The sequence below is a fragment of the Amphiura filiformis genome, chromosome 4 (assembly GCF_039555335.1).
Source record: "Amphiura filiformis chromosome 4, Afil_fr2py, whole genome shotgun sequence".
NCBI classification, from domain to species: Eukaryota; Metazoa; Echinodermata; class Ophiuroidea; order Amphilepidida; family Amphiuridae; genus Amphiura; species Amphiura filiformis.
The window spans coordinates 65762018-65781101 of NC_092631.1; the positions used below are offsets into that span (position 1 = coordinate 65762018).

Sequence of the window (19084 nt, forward strand, 5' to 3'; positions counted from 1 at the left end):
TTTTAGATAATTTTATTTTGGACACCCTGTATCCTAAATTTATTCTTTCACATCTGCTGAACCATTTTCTAAACACTGTTTGATTGCTCTTTCAATCTGTGGAAATAAAAAAAAAGTGTTAACCAAATTTGAAAAAATGAGATTTCAAAAACTTTTCTCATTTTTGTCCCTATTCACCCCTGCGTCCCTATTCACCCCATTCTACGGTCTGAAAAATGTCATAAAAAGAGGATGCTAGGATCACGAAATACTCTTTAATTTACCTTTTTCAATTATTAACTTTCGGTACTGAATTAATAAAAGCAATAATTATTGACAGCAATGGATGTTCTAAAAATGCATTTTGTGACATTGAGTAGGTATTTTAATTGCCATCTGCAATCACTATCCCTGTGAAAATGCGGAGAGTTAGTGTGATGCATATTGCATCGGAAAATTCGGCGATTGCCCATTGCTTTCCAATTCCAAATCAAATGTGGTGCATCGCAATCGCTCAAGCAGGGTCTTAGCTAGCCACCCGTCTGGCCGTCATTTTAGACGGCCAGTTTGCTCCTGGGACGGGCAAAATTAATGCCTTTTGACAGATGCTCTACTATGAATTGTATGTTTTGAGAAGCTAATTACCCTTTTTAGTAGACCCTATTTGTAGAACAAGGCCATATCAGCACATATTTGAACTCTTTGAACCCCCAATGGGCTATAGATGTCTGGTAAATGTTTTAAAGGTTAAATTAGGACAGGCAATTTTATTCAAATGACGGGCATCCCACAATAAGCCCATTCGCAATTCACCGCATTGGAAACGCACTGCAGCCTCCTTGTGTTTATCTCTCGTTGAAGAACTGTGTGACGATGTCTGAGCATGCGCAGTTGCAATTTTCCGAAATTGCGAAAGGGCTTATTTCTAGCTAAAACCTACCCTGTGTAAAGATAGTCACTTGTGCTGAGCATGAAATTGGTCACTTATCGCTCACTGTTCAAAATGTGACATCTACACCAATTACAGTCCCCGAAACTGTCTACTTTTTAGCCGACCTCAATTCCGAAACATTTAGTGATAGTTAAAAATGCGATCCCCAACCCTTTGGTTACCTTTGGACGAATTTTTGAAATCTCCATGAGTCTCCGTGTCTGAAATTCCCCGGTACAAACATCGAAAATGTCGCAATTATCAGTTCTCGGTGATGATACTATATCCGCATCGCTGTTTTCATACATGAATGCATATCTCTGACACCTGTAAGGTCAAAAACGTGGCGTTGATTTCAACCAATCCGATCCACCGTTTAATAAGCAGCTTGATACTGACGTCATATCTGAGGTGACCAGGAGGCAGGAGCTACCATTTTGGTAAACTGAACTCGACTCGTGCGTTCTTTTGGTTCACATAAATCGAACAAAATTTTCAATAACGGGTAATAGTATGATTTCAATTTTTTATTAATGAAGTTACTTGTAGTTTTGAGGAATGACAAAGTTGTTTTTGGAAACTTAGATGTTTGTTTCAACTGATGATGTAGGGTCGCAAGGTGAGTGAATTCGTGAAGAGATTTGCTTGTTTGAGTGATAGTAGGATACGGGATGTAGGCTAGTCCTCTGTGTTTGACCGGCTCCGACGCGTCTCAATTCTAGCGTCTCAATTCGTACCTGCTTACCAGACAGCAATACTGCGTATTGCTGTATGGAACCAGATATAGCTAAAACCCTGCGCTCAAGTATATTCAGCAGGGTCAGAAATTCATCAAGCAGTGCACAAATCCTTTTGGATTCTCCCAGTCATGCCAGTGGAATTTTGCAAGAATCCATGGATTCTCGCCATATAACTAAATGTGTGAAAAATTTATGAGAATCCATTTATTTAGATTGTTGTAATTTTAATTTTTGATTGACAAGAATCTTTGCGAGAATGGATTCTCGCATCTCGGATTCTGGCCAAATTTCTGACCCTGATTCAGCTTATGTGATAGTTTCAAATGAGATCCCCAACCCTTTAAGGGCAGGATAAGGGGAGACACATTTATAAATTTATACCCATATCAATCATGTTACGTTTTGACTTTTTTTTTATAGCCGAATTCTGCTACCGGTACCTTAAAACCCGTCTAAATAAAATTAGACCAACATTAATTTGTCATTTTGCGGGTATTAAAAAACTTTATTGACAAAGTCACCGACTCTTGACCTACCTTAATATTTTGGCACTCACACTGATCATTTCTTTAACCTATATATTGCCTTACCTGGACAAACATTTGCATCGGAAGGGGCATTACACGACAAAAATACACACACAAATTTCTTGAAAGATGGCGAATCGGGCTGCTGCAGCCGTCTCTTTCACACACCATAGACACACACACTCATTGTAAACGAAATTTACACAATTTGTAAGCAGCGCACTAGAGGTGAGACAAATTGAGGTGAAAGGTGAAAGGTGGAAGTTGAAAAACATGTTTTGATCGTGTAAAATCCGCGAAACTTGATTGATTGGTAAGCTTACAGTGAGTTGTGTTGTGTTTTGTTTACAAAACGTTCAAACCTGACTCGTAGCCTATTGTTATTATAATTTATAAGTGGGATTATTTTCCCTGGATGACAAGATCATGTGTCAATAGAATGTGGCCAATTGACTTGTCCATAAATCGAATGCTGGACGGTTCGCACCCTTTCAATTTCGGACCCGTGCACTTTCGCCCCCTTTCTATTTCGCACCCGTGCACTTTCGCCCCCTTTTTATACCGCGGGTATTGTGCTGCTGTTGATTGATGCACGATCGATTGCTTGAACTCCCGGCGGTGCGGCGTAGTATGTTTATAGTGCTGGGGCCGTCGGGCATGCACTTATTAAGTCATGATAAACCCGGGAAGGAAGGAAAGAAAGGATATTTTATAACAAAATAGAGGAACGATTTTTTTTCTCAGTATATATTACAGGCCAGATATTTTAGCAGCAGGCTTACCCAAAATAATGAAATAATTAGAATTCAATGATAAAAATAGTAATAATAAATAGTAATAATAATAATAAATTTATATTTCATTATTAATTATAATATGTATAAAAACAGTGAAAATTTGTTCCAACTGACGACCAAAGGATGGATCCAAAAGGATACAAGTGTCAACAAGCAATGGATAAAATTAAAAACAATGAAAGTATGACACAACATCCAATGGGGAGTAACACAAAACATATAAACAAAGTTAATTTAATAATATAATATGATGATAATAATAATAATATGATAATAATAATAACAATGTTAATAATATAAACAAAGTTTATTTAATAATATATAATATAATGATAATAATATGATAATAATAATAAGAAGAAGAAGAATAACAATGATATGAGGATGAATGCAGATTATTTTTATGATATTCATTTATTATAAATTTTTTGTCTCTTAGTGAAATATTGTATTAGTCTATGTACATTTTGCATTATAATTATCTTTTAACAAACTTTTATATTTTATATTTTAGTAATGTTTAATATCCACACGGACATGTGGAAGATCAATATTGTATTGAACATGTTTTACCGTGTATAAATAAAGTTATTATTATTATTATTATTATTATTATTATTATTATCCCTCACTTTTCTCAAAAAATTGAGATTTTTATACCACTGAGGATCACCCGCAAGAGGAATCCAGAACCTTGCAACTACTCCATGATGGGAGTCGACCTAGAGGAGCGAATAATAACCAGTATTTAGGTGTCCACTTTCAACGTGATCTTCGTTGGAACAAACAGACAGAGTATGCTACATCAAAAGCAACCAGGGTGCTTAACTTCATCAGAAGAAATTTTTGTCACTGTGCTCCATCTGTCAAGGAAAAATTGTACTTGACGCTCGTTAGACCCCACTTAGACTATGCCACAGCTTCTTTGGACCCCTTTACCAAGAAGAACATTGACACCATTGAAAGAGTCCAGAAGAGGGCTGCAAGATTTGTGTCCAACACTTGATTGGACCCACACCATACCCGGCGCTTTCGCGTAAGTCATTCATTACATAATGGGTTGAAGGAGTCACAGTTTATACAATCCCGCGGCGGCGTGGCCCGGAGACTTGTCAAGCAATCGATCCGATGCGGGTGTGTTCTGGGACGAATATATGCGTGCTACTGCCTAGTCACCGTAGGCTACCATTGCATTGATTGAACCCATGTCACGCCCGGCGCTTTCGGCGTACTAGTGGCAGCTAATACTCGCGGTGAAAGAAAGGTGGTGAAAGTCGGCACAGCATTATCGCATAAAGCTGCTGCAGGCATTTGTTTTGCTTGTGCGCATTTGTCTTTGAGAAATTTGCTAAATATTTTTTTTTCCATTAGTGTCATGTCAAAGAAGATCAATTCGGCAACATAAAGATGGGATAAAATTATAAATTATAAGCCATCATATTTTTGGCCATATCAATATTAGGCCCCTATAAATTTTATACTTTATAGGCCATAAATAATTGAATACTAAATTATATAGCCTATTATAAAGTACTAATAAGGTAACATAATTTTAATAACAATAATATAATAATAATAAATATAATAATAATAATAATAATAATAATAATAATAATAATAATAATAATAATATTAATATAATAAAAATAATTAATAGGCTTAAAATAAAATAAAATAGAAATGAAATAAAATAAAATCGGCTTAAGTGAAACAAAATCAATCCAAAACATAAAGAATACCCATCTTTAGTCGAACCACATTTAATATATCGTAATAATATAGGCCTATTAAATTCAATCGAACGGAGAGTCCATCAACATACTATTTGCTTTTGTACACGCTGGACCCAGTACCGGTACTGCAAACACAGACAATCAACACTCAAAAGTCAACCAATACTATACACATACAACACCCCATTGTACCGCCGGGAGTTGAAGCGATCGATCGTGCATCATCAATCAACAGCATTACATTACCCGCAGTTTAAAAAGGGGGCGAAAGTGCACGGGTGCGAAATTGAAAGGGGGCGAAAGTGCACGGGTCCGAAATTGAAAGGGTGCGAACCGTCCTGTTTCCCCGGTGATGATACTATATCCGCATCGCTGTTTTCATACATGAATATATGCATATCTATGACCCCTGTAAGGTCAAAAACGTGGCGTTGATTTCATCCAATCCGATCCACCGTTTAATAAGCAGCTTGATACTGACGTCATATCTGAGGTGACCAGGAGGCAGGAGCTACCATTTTGGTAAACTGAACTCGACTCGTGCGTTCTTTTGGTTGACATAAATCGAACAAAATTTTCAATAACGGGTAATAGTATAATTTCAATTTTTTATCAATGAAGTTACTTGTAGTTTTGAGGAATGACAAAGTTGTTTTTGGAAACTTAGATGTTTGTTTCAACTGATGATGTAGGATCGCAAGGTGAGTGAATTCGTGAAGAGATTTGCTTGTTTGAGTGATAGTAGGATACGGGATGTAGGCTAGTCCTCTGTGTTTGACCGGCTCCGACGTCTCAATTCACGACGTCTCAATTCGTACCTGCTTACCAGACAGCAATACTGCTTATTGCTGTATGGAACCAGATATAAAAATGTTTATGGTGTCATTAGATAGAGACAGGCCCGTTGGAAGCAAATTAAAGAGTGGTACGGCCCCCTGGGGGGTCGGGGGGTGACACCCCCAGCGGGGTTTGAAGGGGCAGAGCCCCTCATGGGGGTTCAAGGGGGCGAAGCCCCCTGGAAGCTCAAGCACTTTGGAAAATGAAAAATAGAATTTCAACGGTAAGTTAATAGGACTAAACTTCAAAACTATATAGGACATTCAAAATAAAAATTATCAACCATAAAACATGTTAGTATACCAATTCATGATAAGACTCGATTGCAGTACACATGATACTAAATTTGAAAGCCCAATTTTCGAGAAAAAAAATGCTTGCGCGACGTGGGGGTGTCTGAGGGGGGATGTGCCCCCATGAGAAGTTAGAAACTTGAGGAAAATTAAGACCCAATTGAAGCCAATTGGTGGACCATTTTGTCACTATTTATTAATATTGTGTAAAATTTTAGTTTGAAAAAGCCTAAAATTTGCAACAAGACGGCCCAATTGAAGCCATTTGTGGACAAGTTTTAACTTTTATTGTCTGAATTATTGCTTTATAATTATGTACCAATAAGTTGCGCATGTGGGTGTCAGAAGTGAGAAAAGTTTGCAAAATGAAGACCTAATTGAAGCCATTTAGTGGACTATTTTTGCACTATTATTGTGTAAAATTTTAAGTTTGAAAAGGCGAAAATTTATGAAATGAAGGCCCAATTGAAGCCATTCGTGGACAAGTTTTGACCTTTATAAATTACCCGGTATTGCTTTACATGTAAACATAAAGTTGCGCACGCAGGGATGTACCCCCCTCAGAAGTGAGAAACTTTTGCAAAATGAAGACCAAATTGAAGCCATTTCAATTTTGGCACTATGTGTAGTTTGAAAAAGCCGAAAATATCAAATATGGCCGTGTGTCTTGACTTGGGACCCTGGAAAAGTGGGAGGTGTGACACTTTGACTGAAAATTTCAACTTTTCTCTTTAATTAAACTATGAAGACAGCATCAGAATCCTTCAAGTTTACATTCATTTGAAAGCTAATTTATTCTGCTTGAACATGATACCAACAGATAAGTAATACGACATTGCTAATTAATTTTACGGACCAATAAGTTAACGAAGTGCAAAGCGGGAGGATCATGGACACGGATCTTTGGACACGGTACAATGTAATCTCTATGGGAAAAATGAATTTTTATAGGTACCAACTATGATCCACTTGAAATTTTTAGTAATTTAATATTGTGTGGTTAATAGATGTATTTGAATGGACTTATTAATAGTTCTGCTGTAATATTTTATGAATTTTACTTTAATTATACAGATTAATGACACTTAACGAGCTGCTAATTAAGAGTAAAACGATGATGCGACAAAAGCTCTGACATTCTGAAATTGTGTTGGGAGTTTGAACCACTGTGATAGAAGTCAGATATCCACCCCTCATTAATGCTGTATTTTAGAAGCAAGTAATTAATAAAGAATTAAACAAATTGTTGGCCTGTAATGTTCTAAATTATTAGATTAATGACACTTAACGAGTTGTTAATTAGCAAAGGCTAAAATAATTTTGCCATCAAAAATGAGTCTGATCATTAGAAATTGTATGAACTACTTTGAAAAACTACATTGTCCGACAGGTCAAACATTATACTCCCTCTCATTTATGCTGTTATTGTTAAGCAATTAATAATATTAAAAATAAAATGCAACATTGTTTAATGTAATTGATAATTTAATTATCATAATCTAAGTCCAGGAACAGAGTTGACACAGTGTCAAGAACTAAAAGTAATGGCCCATAACAGTTCCAAACACTCGGAAGCTCCGCTCTGTAGCATTTGTTAACTGTGAAAGATAACTGAATGTCAGAGAGCTGTCATGTTATTGTATGGCATGTTTATAAACTGATTTTCATGCTTGTAAGGTTCGCAGAATCAGACACCAGCAAAGATCAAAAGTCTTCTACATCTAAAAAAGCACCAACAAAAAAGTGTCATTGAAACTGAAGAAATGGCAAACATTAATGCCAAGGATCAGTAATTGCCATTGAACCATCAAGTGATTCATATGATTACCACTTGTTTAAAAGTTGCATCAGAAGGCATTATTACAGTCAATGAAGTAGCTTTTGTTCATTCTGACTATAATCATACATTAAAAATGTCGATTGCAGATCAAGCCAGGAAGCAGCAACTCCACGGCTATGGAATTTCACTCATAATTATCAAGTGACTACAAGAGAAAGGTGTTTGAAAGTAGATGAAAGACCAGCCATTGTACCAAAGCAAAATATAGTACAATATTATGTTGGTATTGACCTTTCACAGAGCAAGAAAAAAGCAAATTATTGTGTTCTTCAAAATGCAGACCATGAAGACATTTTGTGTTCATTATCGTGACTGCGCCTTGATTCAGCTAGGATAAACAAGATGGGTAAAAACTGAGGATTAAAGCATGTTAGACAGGCTCATAGTTATGCCTTGTTTCTTTTATGTTTAGAGAGCATGTGTGTAAACTGTGTATAACCAGAAAGCATTCTGGACATGATTTTCCTAGACACGTTATGCTGAAATAACAATGTGACGATTTTTACAGCAAATTTTATGAAGGTAATTTTCATCCTCATGTACACAATTACCTTTATAGGGATACCTGTAAAACTATACATATTTAGAATGCTCTTACCTTGAATAATCCAATTCTGGCATAGATTTTACTCTAGGATGCATCTCATCAGTGGACCAAATTTTTTGAGTCATACACTTTTTTATGGAAAAATCACCGATATTTGTACTTATAACTTCTTAACCCTTACCCTATCAAGAAAATAATGTCATTTTTGAATTCCTTGGAGCAAAAGCTTCAAAAATATGTATACTTTTAATAGGGTGAGATGTTTAGTGTTTGCGAAGTAAACGTTTGAATCAAAAAAGGCGTAAATTTCTTGAATTTTGTCGGTGTCACGCAAAAGGTTCCCAACTTAAGACACGCGGCCATATACGAAATGACAAGCCAATTGAAGGTCATTTTTTTCACTGTTATTTTATGAATTATTGGTTTAAACATCAAGTGGTGGGTGTTAAATACAGACACGAAAAGCGGGTAGTTGTTTGTATACGAGGGGGTGTCTGAGGGGATGTACCCCTAAGAAGTTTTGAAATTTTGTAAAATGATTTGGTGCATCATTTTTACACTATCATTGAATTAAAAAACAAAAAAGGGCCCGAACTATTTGTAAAATTATAAATGTTACACTGACACTTTATAGGCCTAAGACTTGAGATTCGCAATTAAAGCATGCATGGATCGATGTTGAATTGAAGTCAGCACGGAGTCCGTCTTAATAGGCCTATATACTGACTTTGGTGACATTGTGACGGGGCTCTGCATATCGGCGAGCTCGCCATAATTTTAACATGCTTTTGGGCAAAGGACCGCCTTCAAGCAAAATAATCACAGACCTAGGCCTATATATTGACCCGACTGCAATTTAGGCATGGGCCTACTATACGTGCAATTTAACCTTTTCCCTTCTCCTTTTCTCCCTTTTCTCTTCTTTTTTCTCCTTTTTCCTCTTTCTCTTAGTCTTCTCTTCTTTCCTTTCCTCTTTTTTTTTAGCTGAAAAGTGGTACGGCCATGGCCGTACCGGCCGTAGCGGTTCCGACGGGCCTGGGTAGAGATTAGAGGTTACTAAAAATATTAGATGATATGAAAATACTAAAAATTAATATAAAAACAATACAAATTGAGGGGCCTACATATATAAAAATTAATAAGCAAATATAAATGAAAGAAACAAAGATTAATAAACATTGCAGAGGAGCATACATGCATGTAGGGCCTACATGAGCAATTTGAGCATAGACCCATGATTAAATGTTTAGACTAGAAGTTTCAAGTACAATTTTTCACAGTATATAATAAGTAACAAGGCTGCAAGGAGTAGTAGGCCTAAATAAATAAATATTTACAAATAAATTAATAAATGAATTTATAAATGAATAAATAAATTCAGTTAGATTGAAATACATAAATAAATAAAAATTAATAAGCAAATAAATGAAACAAACAAAGATTAAATAAACATTGTAGAGTACCGGAGCATAGGCCTATAAGTAATATTGAATTTTGAAACTAATATTGAATACCAAAAATAATCATAAAAAAACAATAGTCAGCCCCAATTAAAAACAAATTGACCTAATACATTTATAAATGAATAAACAAACAAACAAATAAATAAATAAATAGGCCTAAATAAATAAAAAAATAAATTAAAAAATAAATTAAATAAATAAATAAACAAACAAACAAACAATTAATTTCGCTCCTGCCTGACTCGACGCCCGACCCGCACATGCGATGAGTCAGCTGATCATGTCCATCAGAGCTGAATGCACTGCCTGCTGTATCCTCTATCGATACGATCAATATAACGGTAAATCGTAGAGTCGGCAGTCCTTTAAAACTTCCTGTAAGAGCTCACATCTTGAAGGGATTAACTTACGAAGACTACTTTATTATAAGGATGACATTATAATAACAATAGGCTACGAGTCAGGTTTGAACGTTTTGTTTTTGTTTTGACTGTACCTAAATTATAGCCTAAAGTTTGATATGTGCCTGTGTTCTGGCATTTCATGATTTGGATGTGCTGGCAGGCACAGCTTTCCTGGGCCAGGTTTGCTTTTTTAATTTTAGCGGCATGATGACATATCAATTATCATCATGATAGGCATGTTCATTAAATTTTGAAATTTAATAAATTCATCTAAAATTGCTTTCTTTAAAAAGAGAATCGTTTAACTTAAAAAATGAGGGGTCAATCATGTATGTAGGCCTATAATGAGGAAAAGTATGCTCGCCTGAATGTCCCAAAATGGGCCAAATTGTGTGTCCCAGCATTATCAATGCCATGGCTTCCTACATGTGTGTATGTATTTTTATGGCTAAATTTTTGAGCATGAAGGGCCATTTTACAAAAATGTGCTAATGTTTCATGAAATGTAGCTTTCATTACCGTACTTGATAGCATCAAATATTATTCAAATGCAGTTTGGAGTTTTGAGGGTCAAAATCCAAATTTTCTTCATTTTCCTATTGGATTACACAGTTAAGACAGGATCTTGGATCACAAGTAAGCTTAACGAAGCCCGCCCTCACATGTTCAAATGTGATCATGTCTAATCATGATCATTATCATTTTAATTTAGCATGCAAGTGTTTTGTCATTAAAAAAGTCTGTATTTTTTTATTATGTATATTTCCTTGAAGCTTCTGATGTAATGTGACTAGGGAAGGTAATGGGTTGTTAGGTCGTCCAAAGGCGGGCCCTTGACCCCACCCGTTTACGCGTTTTATGATGGCATGCATGCCCGTCATTCTGCCTTGGTCTGCAGCGTTTATTATCAACCCTCCAAACTATAACCGTATAAAGGTCTAACATCATTGGCCTGGTCAACTGGCAGGTTCATGCAGGAACTAAATACAAAATTTTACTAAATGTTATGTATGTACTAAGCAAAAGATTTGGGCAGGTAACCTTGTCCTTAATCCAATGTTCTTTTAGATGGTTAGGGGCTGTGCAATAATTAAGAACCCCAGGGGTAAAATTTCAAATGGCTCGCCAAAATTGCTTGGCCCCCCCCTCTCGGCTCGCCAAAAATCTTTGCCCCCCCTTGCACAAGCCAAATTTTGGGCATCCCAATTTGCAAACTTTAATGGTCTATATACATGTTGCGAGCAGGAAAATTTGCATATTTAAGCGTTTCCGTACAGTTTTCCTAAGCCTTGTTAGAGCGTTTTATTTAAGAGGCGCCCCAAGAATGTGTGCCAAAAATCGCTTGCCCCCCCTCTCAGTTTGCCAAAATTGCTTGCCCCCCTTTTGGCTCGCCAAAAATATTCTTACCCAATGCCCCCCTAATTAAGATCCAAATGGTCCTTTTGTCACCCAATGACCCCATATATTTTGTACATTTTGCTCTCACTGAATGCCAAAAATCATGCTCTCACACAATGAATGACCCCATATTTTTTTTATTTTGCTCTCTCCAAAGTTTCCTTCTGTTAAAAGTGAAATTGCCAGCCCTACAGTCTACACCTATCCATTTCATATTGAAGGCCCCCAAGGCCTTAACCCTAACCCAGAATCTTGCTAACCTAGGGATATTGTAAAAATAATTTTTTTATAATTTCCCACAAAAATGGTTTCAAAATATGTTTGGTGATTTTTCTATTTTTCCCATGGACAATTGGACATATGTATTTTGATGTTCAGCAATTTTAATAGTTAATTTGAAAAAAAGTTTTAAAATTCTGAAAAATTTACAATTTGTTACCTTTAGTATGCTAAACTATTATTTGTGTTTCCACCATTCCCCTATCATATTGTAGAAATAAATAGAAACCCCAGTGCATTTTTACTATGATTGAGAAATGAGGTAAACACAAATTATACTTTTGCACACTAAAGATAACAAATTATCTAGATATGAAGTTCCTAGAACTTCAAAGTAGGTCTACGGGATTATATGTGCACATAGCGCACTTCACAAGCGCGAAGGACTCAGCCTCAGGTGGCAGGCAGGTCATATATTGTTGAAATTTGGACTGTAATACTAAAAGTTGTGTTTTTGTGAAAAAATGGTATAAATTTGTATATAAAACTGTTCCAAAATAAGGCTCAGATTGCACCAGAGAGCATCTAAACCCTAGACCCCAGCAGTGAGGACGTTGTGCTCATAATTTCAGTCATTTCACAGAAAATTTCCAGCACTTATCATCAAGTTCCCAGAAAGCAGGCAATTTTCTGTAGGCCTGAAGAATAGAACCTTTTTTTTTTCCTACCTAGGAGTAGTGTAAGATATTTTGGCCGAAGTGAAATATATGTTTTACTACATTATCATAACGTGTTCTAGATATGAGTTAATCACAACTTTTATATAGGGCTCAGTAAAACTAAATCATTCAGACTCGCAAAGGCATGCAGACTCATTCATGTCTACAATGTAAAATTATCAATTTTTTTCACAACACCAGAAATAAAATAGTTATATCATTCATACATGTCCTTTTTGGTTGTTTATGTTGCAGTACTTACTTATAAAATTGTATGAACCATGGGTGTACCAAACAAGCTGTTAACACTTGTATTTGCCAGACAACCAGGCAAGCTATTATTAGGAATGAAGAAAAGAGGATTTGGTGAAGGGAGATGGAATGGATTTGGTGGTAAGGTAGAGAAAGGAGAAACTATTGAGCAAGGGGCAAGGAGGTAGGTACCAGTAAGTACACATTCATATCTGCATCCCATCCAACATGTGTGCGTGATTCTTTAACTAAAATCAGTCATGTTTGTCAACGTATTACAACAAATTTAAGATTTTAGGCAGCATTATTTATGAAAAGAAAAACAGTCTGATAGCATTTATAATTTCCAATTTACAAGGATATTGGACAAAGACCCCATGCAGTAATCATTTCCCATGATAGTAAGATACTGGAATATTTTATTCAATGTTGCACACCATTTTTGTCTGATACATTGTATGTTTTAGTTAAATAGAGGGTATGCAATACGATGTCACTCATGACAGAGTCATCCTCATTTAAATAAAATGCTGTCCTCCATAAGGTACCACAGGGCAATAATACAGTACTTACAATAAAACATTGATAATACAATAAAACAGGTGATAAGTATGAATGGTTGTGGAATCGATCTAGAGACCTGTTCCTCTGACATCTTGAACTATCTTACATGTAGAACTGTCCTCCAATATGACTGCCATTTCAATATACCTTTCCGATTGGTTTATTACATAGGGTCTATTGTATTATCAATATAAAAGTATTATTTGACTTTCCAAATCCACTTGGCATGAATTCAAGTACGACACGGTTTCAGATTTGAAGCAGGTTTGACTGCCAAAAATGGCAAAATATAAAGTTTCAAAAAATATTGTTTTAAATATGTTTTCTAGACTGAAATTTTGTGCAGAATTCATTTCTGTAGTCAGAAATGCACAACCTGTCATTGTTTTCCTGATATGAGCATTACAGTAGAGGCATATGCTTTTGACGGAAATAAAAATATGAGATCCATAAGTGACAACATCATCACAACATATTTGAACTCTATTGGCACACTTATAAAGGCTCTGCAAGGCTCACATCATGTTGTAGTGCAAGTCTGACATCTGATTGGTGCACACACATTGAATATAGGTCACATGATTGCGCAATATTACAGGTACTAATTGTTCCCGATTTTGCTCCAAAATGGGGTGGCGAGTCAATGTAATAAAAAAATTAGAACTAAAAAAATATGCATTTTAGCACAAGTTTGATACTATATCCCTGTAGTGCTGTATCATGGGAATAACTGATTAGTTTTTCTGAAGTCAGAAATGCAAAATCTGTCATTGTTTTCCTGATATGAGCATTACAGTAGAGGCGTATGCTTTTGACGGAAATAAAAATATGAGATCCATAAGTGACAACATCATCACAACATATTTGAACTCTATTGGCTCACTTATAAAGGCTCTGCAAGGTTCACATCATGTTGTAGTGCAAGTCTGACATCTGATTGGTGCACACACATTGAATATAGGTCACATGATTGCGCAATATTACAGGTACTAATTGTTCCCAATTTTGCTCAAAAATGGGGTGGCGAGTCAATTTGATAAAAAAATTAGAACTCAAAAAATATGCATTTTAGCACAAGTTTGGTACTATATCCCTGTAGTACTGTATCATGGGAATAACTGATTAGTTTTTTAAACATGTCGCCCTCATACTTTTTTTGTTGCGATTTTCAAAATGCCAAATTTTACGTAATTTACAGATGTCACAAATTGATAAAAAAATTAGAAAAGAAAATTGAGAAGGAATGGAAAGATATTAATGTTATACCCAAGTAGGAACTTATACTGCGCATAACTGATTAGTTTTTCAAACCTATAGCTCTTGTAGTTTTCTTGTAATCCCGATTTTTATAAATGGTGGGAATTTTTACACACATCAAAATTTTAAGGGGTAGGGGAAACATTTTTACATTTTGCAAGTCTTTCCCTTAGCTAAAATGAACACAGTTAGGTATCAAATGAAAGCCCATTAAATACTGCATAGACTGGTAGGTCAATCATCACTGTAGCACCTTCCTACCAAGAGTTATGATTTTTCAAATAAATTTTTTGCCGAAAACTGCTTATTTTGGCATGTCAATTGTCACGAGGCATGTCATATTTGAATGATTCTGGCGCATAGCAAATGATTAAGTCAATCACAAAACAAATACCTGAATCCATCAAATAGTACCTTCAGCTGATATATAAACCATTTAAAGGGCCATATCTATGTATATTGTAGACTCTATGAGTATACAAAGTTGGCATGTGAAAATTTTTGTCACCCCAAAAGTGTGTTTTTCGGGCAAAATCGGCCACAAATCAACATTTTGTAGCAAAACGATGTACGATGCACGCATTTTGACAAAAAATTCATGTTCTACAAACAATTTTACCCTAGAAAAGACACCTTAGAAATTAAACATAGCTATTTTCACTCTGGGGTGAATTTTTACACACTTTGGCAGTGAAACCTGCTTCAAATCTGAGACCATGTCGTACATTGTACACATTGAGGGTGGTAGTGGTAGGGACTAAGGGGAAGTTGTATAGCTGGTTAGAAAAATCACAAGACAGTAGCATTCACAACTGGTGACAACACCCTGGCCATTTGTGTGTGTGTGGGGGGGTGTTTATATATTTTACATCTTTAAGATGAGGTACCGGTAGTTAATTTGTTTGTTTATTTTTATGTCTTTGGGGTGTGGTGGGTTAAATGTGGTGATAATTACAACTTCTGTATGGATTTTAAGACCAGCTTAAGGACTTTGGGTGTACCTGTTAATGTTTTTTGCATGATGTACACATTACTGCACATTACACCAATCCATATTCATTGTTTCCCATTATACAGAGAAATGCTTGAAGAGAGCTGTGTGACAGTCAACACAATTGAAGAAGTTGGTAGAATTGACTTTGAATTTGTTGGTGAGGAGCAAATCTTGGAAGTACATGTCTTCCAAACAGATGACTTCAAAGGCCAACCACAAGAAACAGAAGGTAAGGCCAAGAAAAAAAATTGTTTGCTTGCCCTCAAATGAATTTTAACAATTAGGTCGGTCGGTCTGAATTTCTTTTTTCTTTCTTTTTTTTCAATTACTAGCAAACTCTACGGTTTGTATTAATTAAGGCTCAAAATATGAGAAATCATACAATTTTGGTGTCAAATGAATCAACTAACATTACAAAACAAATGTTGAACACAAGCTCTAAAATACATTTTCTTTTACATCTTCAGAATGCAAAAATTTGAAAAGAAAAAAAAAACTTTTTCAGGAATTTCCAAAAATAGGGTCCGTATTCTTTTGTACAGTAAATTTTTTTCTGATTTCCAAAATTAGGGTCGGTCGGTTGAAGGCAAGCAAACATCCTTTTTTTTTTTTTTAAGTACACATTTTGTTTGATATGAAGAAATGGACTGATGCAAGATGAAATAACGTAAGATCTGTGCAACAAGCAATATATGCTCCTTCAAACGGTCTCAGAAGTTTAATACTTTGCATGTAAATGTTTCAAGTGTATAACTTGGGTAACAAGCATATAGTTATTGTATCACCAGGTGGTGGGGGCTGGGGCACTCAATTCTACCCTCATTTCGGTTGGGGTATATACAGCTTCAGTTCCCCAAAGTAGGTTCTATAGGAGCTGATTAAGGGCTCATATTGAAATACCCTACCACGTTTTCACACAGAAAGAAGGCAGGATTCCCTCGCTAAGCGGCGGCGCCTCAGGAGAGCTCGGTCATAAAACGGATGGATTATATGCATCAGTGATACACCCTGCCCAGGATTTTAACAAAAGAAGGCTAGCACAGGAAAGCTGCAGGATGGCGCACACCTTCCTGTGTAAGAGAATTTCAATATGAGCCCTAAGAACAAATCAGTGGTGATTTAGAACCCCTTTAGAGCAAAATGGGGGATCTTAAGGAACTGGTTTCAAGCAACATGGTGTCTTAAGAATGGATTTAAAAAGAAGTCTCTTGAATTAGAACTAACTTCTGAGCAAAAAGCTGCTTAGAAATATTAAATGCTCAGCTGAAAACATAACATTATACATTGTAGCTCGGAGAGAAATACCATTTTCAGGATTGTGTGAAAAAATTGGGTCTTAATGAAATGCAGCCTGAAAAACTGTGGTCTTCAAGAGAATGTGTTGAACATTTATGATAGGTCTTGATTTAACCCCAACTCCCTCTCTGCTTTTTGCCTAAGTGGAAGGAAGGAGGGAAGAAAGAAGATGAAGAGGAAAGTTTTTTCCCCACCTGGGATATAACCCACTGCCCTGTGGCCGGCCGCGGGTGCTAACCAGCAGAACGGCTATAGCAAGCCATGTGTGTGACCGTTGCCGTTCTGTGCGTATACATAGTTTTGGCAGGATTGCGCAATCGGAGCATGTGGGATGCATATGATAGTCTAGACTATGCCATAGTCTATTTTTGAAAAATAAAAGCATGTTAATCATGATGAAAGCATTCAGTTGAACTTGAAATTATACTGATATTTAATACATCAAAATACTAGTATAAAATTGTTATGAAAAAGTTAATATAATTATATTAGTGACAGTAAAAGTAAAGTGGCTTATATTATTGAACGCAATTTATCATAATGTCATAATTGTATTGGCACTTCAATACTAAACAATTCTGATTTTAGAATCTGCCAGTTTATTAATCGCGAAATTCCAGGTTAAAAATAGACTATGGACATTCAATTTTGAACGGGCAAAGTCCCTAACACTCACACTGTCAATCATACTTGTTTATCAATCAAATTTAACCGCAAGCAAATAGAAGACACGCTCATGCACTTTACTGACACGTTCATGCAATTACACAACACAAAGGCGGGGTAAGCCACATACTTGCGTACCATGTAGTTATTAATGGTAATGACAGGTACCGGAGGATTTAAACCATAACGAGATCTGGGCGACCAATCACAAGCCAGATCAATTAAAGAGGCATTACATCATGGCCAATTTTAGTAGGCCAGATTTCCGACAATCTCATCCATAGATGCTCATAGACAGCCATGTTAAGCATCTCTGACCGCAATCCAAAGTCAGTAGTCCACTTGGGAAGCTAACAAACAGAGGGAGTAGGGTGACTGAAAAGATCAGATGTGAAAATCTATCAATTGTGCACACATTAATTAAATCAGAGTTTTAAGCTTAAATACAATATCCAGAGTATGCACAATGGGCAAGTGGACTACGGGTAGTCTAATGATAGTCTTGCAGTCTATTTGTGCTGTATTGTTTTGTATGGTCTAGAATCATTAGGGTTAATAACTCGGGGGCAAACTGGGGGTCTAGAATACCACTCACATAGACTGTGTCAATATCAGTTTCCATTGTTATTTGCTTGTTTGTTTATTTTCTTTTATGATAAATATATTAATGTATTTACTCTTTTATTACAGAAATGCAACCAAAGTGGTTTGACATTGATGATATTCCATACAGCAAGATGTGGCCTGATGACATATTCTGGTTCCCATACCTGCTAGGTAACAAAAAGTTCACAGCTTACTTCAAATTTGAGGGCATGGACAAGATATTGGAACAGACTATAGAAGAGGTCAAGACACTTTGATCTCTGTTTAGATATTTTTAATGTATCACTGTATCAGTACTCATGCAATGTTATTTCACCATCAGAAAGTCTTCAAGATTGCTATTATTCTGCCAGAGTGACCAAAATAGTAACAGATTCCTACAATTACGTTTATTCTATTGGTCTTTTAGCAATCATTCCCGTTTAGAAATAAGCTCCAAAATGTCAGCTGGAGTTGTGTTTCTGCAGTGGAACATGATGAAGGATACCCAATACTTCTTATCTCATTTGTGAACTACATGTATTACAGTGAAAGGTACCTTCTAAGGGGTAATATTTTGGAAATGGAGATTTAATGTTAATTTGGCAGACAATGAAATGATACCATCCTGGTTTCCATAGTGGTTTCCATTGTGAAGATATGTGACATGGGGGCCAAAGGCGGCAAATATGAAATTGAGATAAAGGCAAAAATAAGGAGTAAAAACACAATAAAATACATAAGCAAATAGACATATCACAAAACTTCATAACTTTTGAACCAAGTATGCTAGACCTTTAGTGTTTTCAGTATATGATAGCCTAATATTTTTATAAGGTTAAAATCATAGTAACTCAATTTTCAAAAATGCCTCCTTTGGCCCCCATGGACCAGATCATGTCACATATGAAGAAAAGACAGGCGAATTCTCTTATTATTCTCTTTATATTTTGCAACTTTTAATCACCAATGTCAAAACTAGTCCAGCCGACTTGAGTACCTTTTGCTGTAACAGATCACATTCTATACCTGCTGGGAAAAAG

At 35.9% G+C, this 19084-nt stretch overlaps 2 protein-coding genes across 7 annotated transcripts in view; one reads left to right on the top strand and one right to left on the bottom strand.

Moving 5' to 3' along the window:
* Window positions 1-2368, bottom strand: part of LOC140151216 (COP9 signalosome complex subunit 1-like) — a 35105-nt gene extending 32737 nt beyond the window's left edge. For 3 of the 5 annotated variants that reach the window (XM_072173478.1, XM_072173475.1, XM_072173479.1), the window contains exon 1: window positions 2241-2364. In XM_072173478.1, the coding sequence (XP_072029579.1) occupies window positions 2241-2348 (108 nt within the window). In that variant the 5' untranslated portion in view covers window positions 2349-2364. Of the gene's footprint in view, window positions 1-2240 lie in introns of all 5 variants that reach the window. The other 2 variants (XM_072173476.1, XM_072173477.1) reach the window with 2 other exon arrangements.
* Window positions 2369-2408: 40 nt separating this feature from the next.
* LOC140151217 (oxidized purine nucleoside triphosphate hydrolase-like) lies at window positions 2409-18571 on the top strand. 2 transcript variants are annotated; one of them, XM_072173480.1, is made up of 4 exons: window positions 2409-2490; window positions 12683-12863; window positions 15578-15723; window positions 18147-18346. In XM_072173480.1, exons 2-4 carry the CDS (start codon window positions 12709-12711, stop codon window positions 18317-18319), a joined length of 474 nt encoding a protein of 157 aa, XP_072029581.1. In that variant the 5' UTR covers window positions 2409-2490; window positions 12683-12708; the 3' UTR covers window positions 18320-18346. The 2 variants fall into 2 exon arrangements, with proteins under 2 accessions (XP_072029581.1, XP_072029582.1); XM_072173481.1 differs by having other exon boundaries at window positions 2480-2501; window positions 18147-18571.
* The last annotated feature ends 513 nt before the right edge of the window (window positions 18572-19084 follow it).

What these genes read in the sequence shown, in the direction of transcription:
- LOC140151217 (XM_072173480.1), top strand. Translation starts at nt 12,709, where the DNA reads ATGGGTGTACCAAACAAGCTGTTAACACTTGTATTTGCCAGACAACCA. An exon ending in ATTGAGCAAGGGGCAAGGAG is followed by an intron (nt 12,864 to 15,577) that starts GTAGGTACCAGT and finishes CCCATTATACAG; the next exon opens with AGAAATGCTTGAAGAGAGCT. An exon ending in CCAACCACAAGAAACAGAAG is followed by an intron (nt 15,724 to 18,146) that starts GTAAGGCCAAGA and finishes CTTTTATTACAG; the next exon opens with AAATGCAACCAAAGTGGTTT.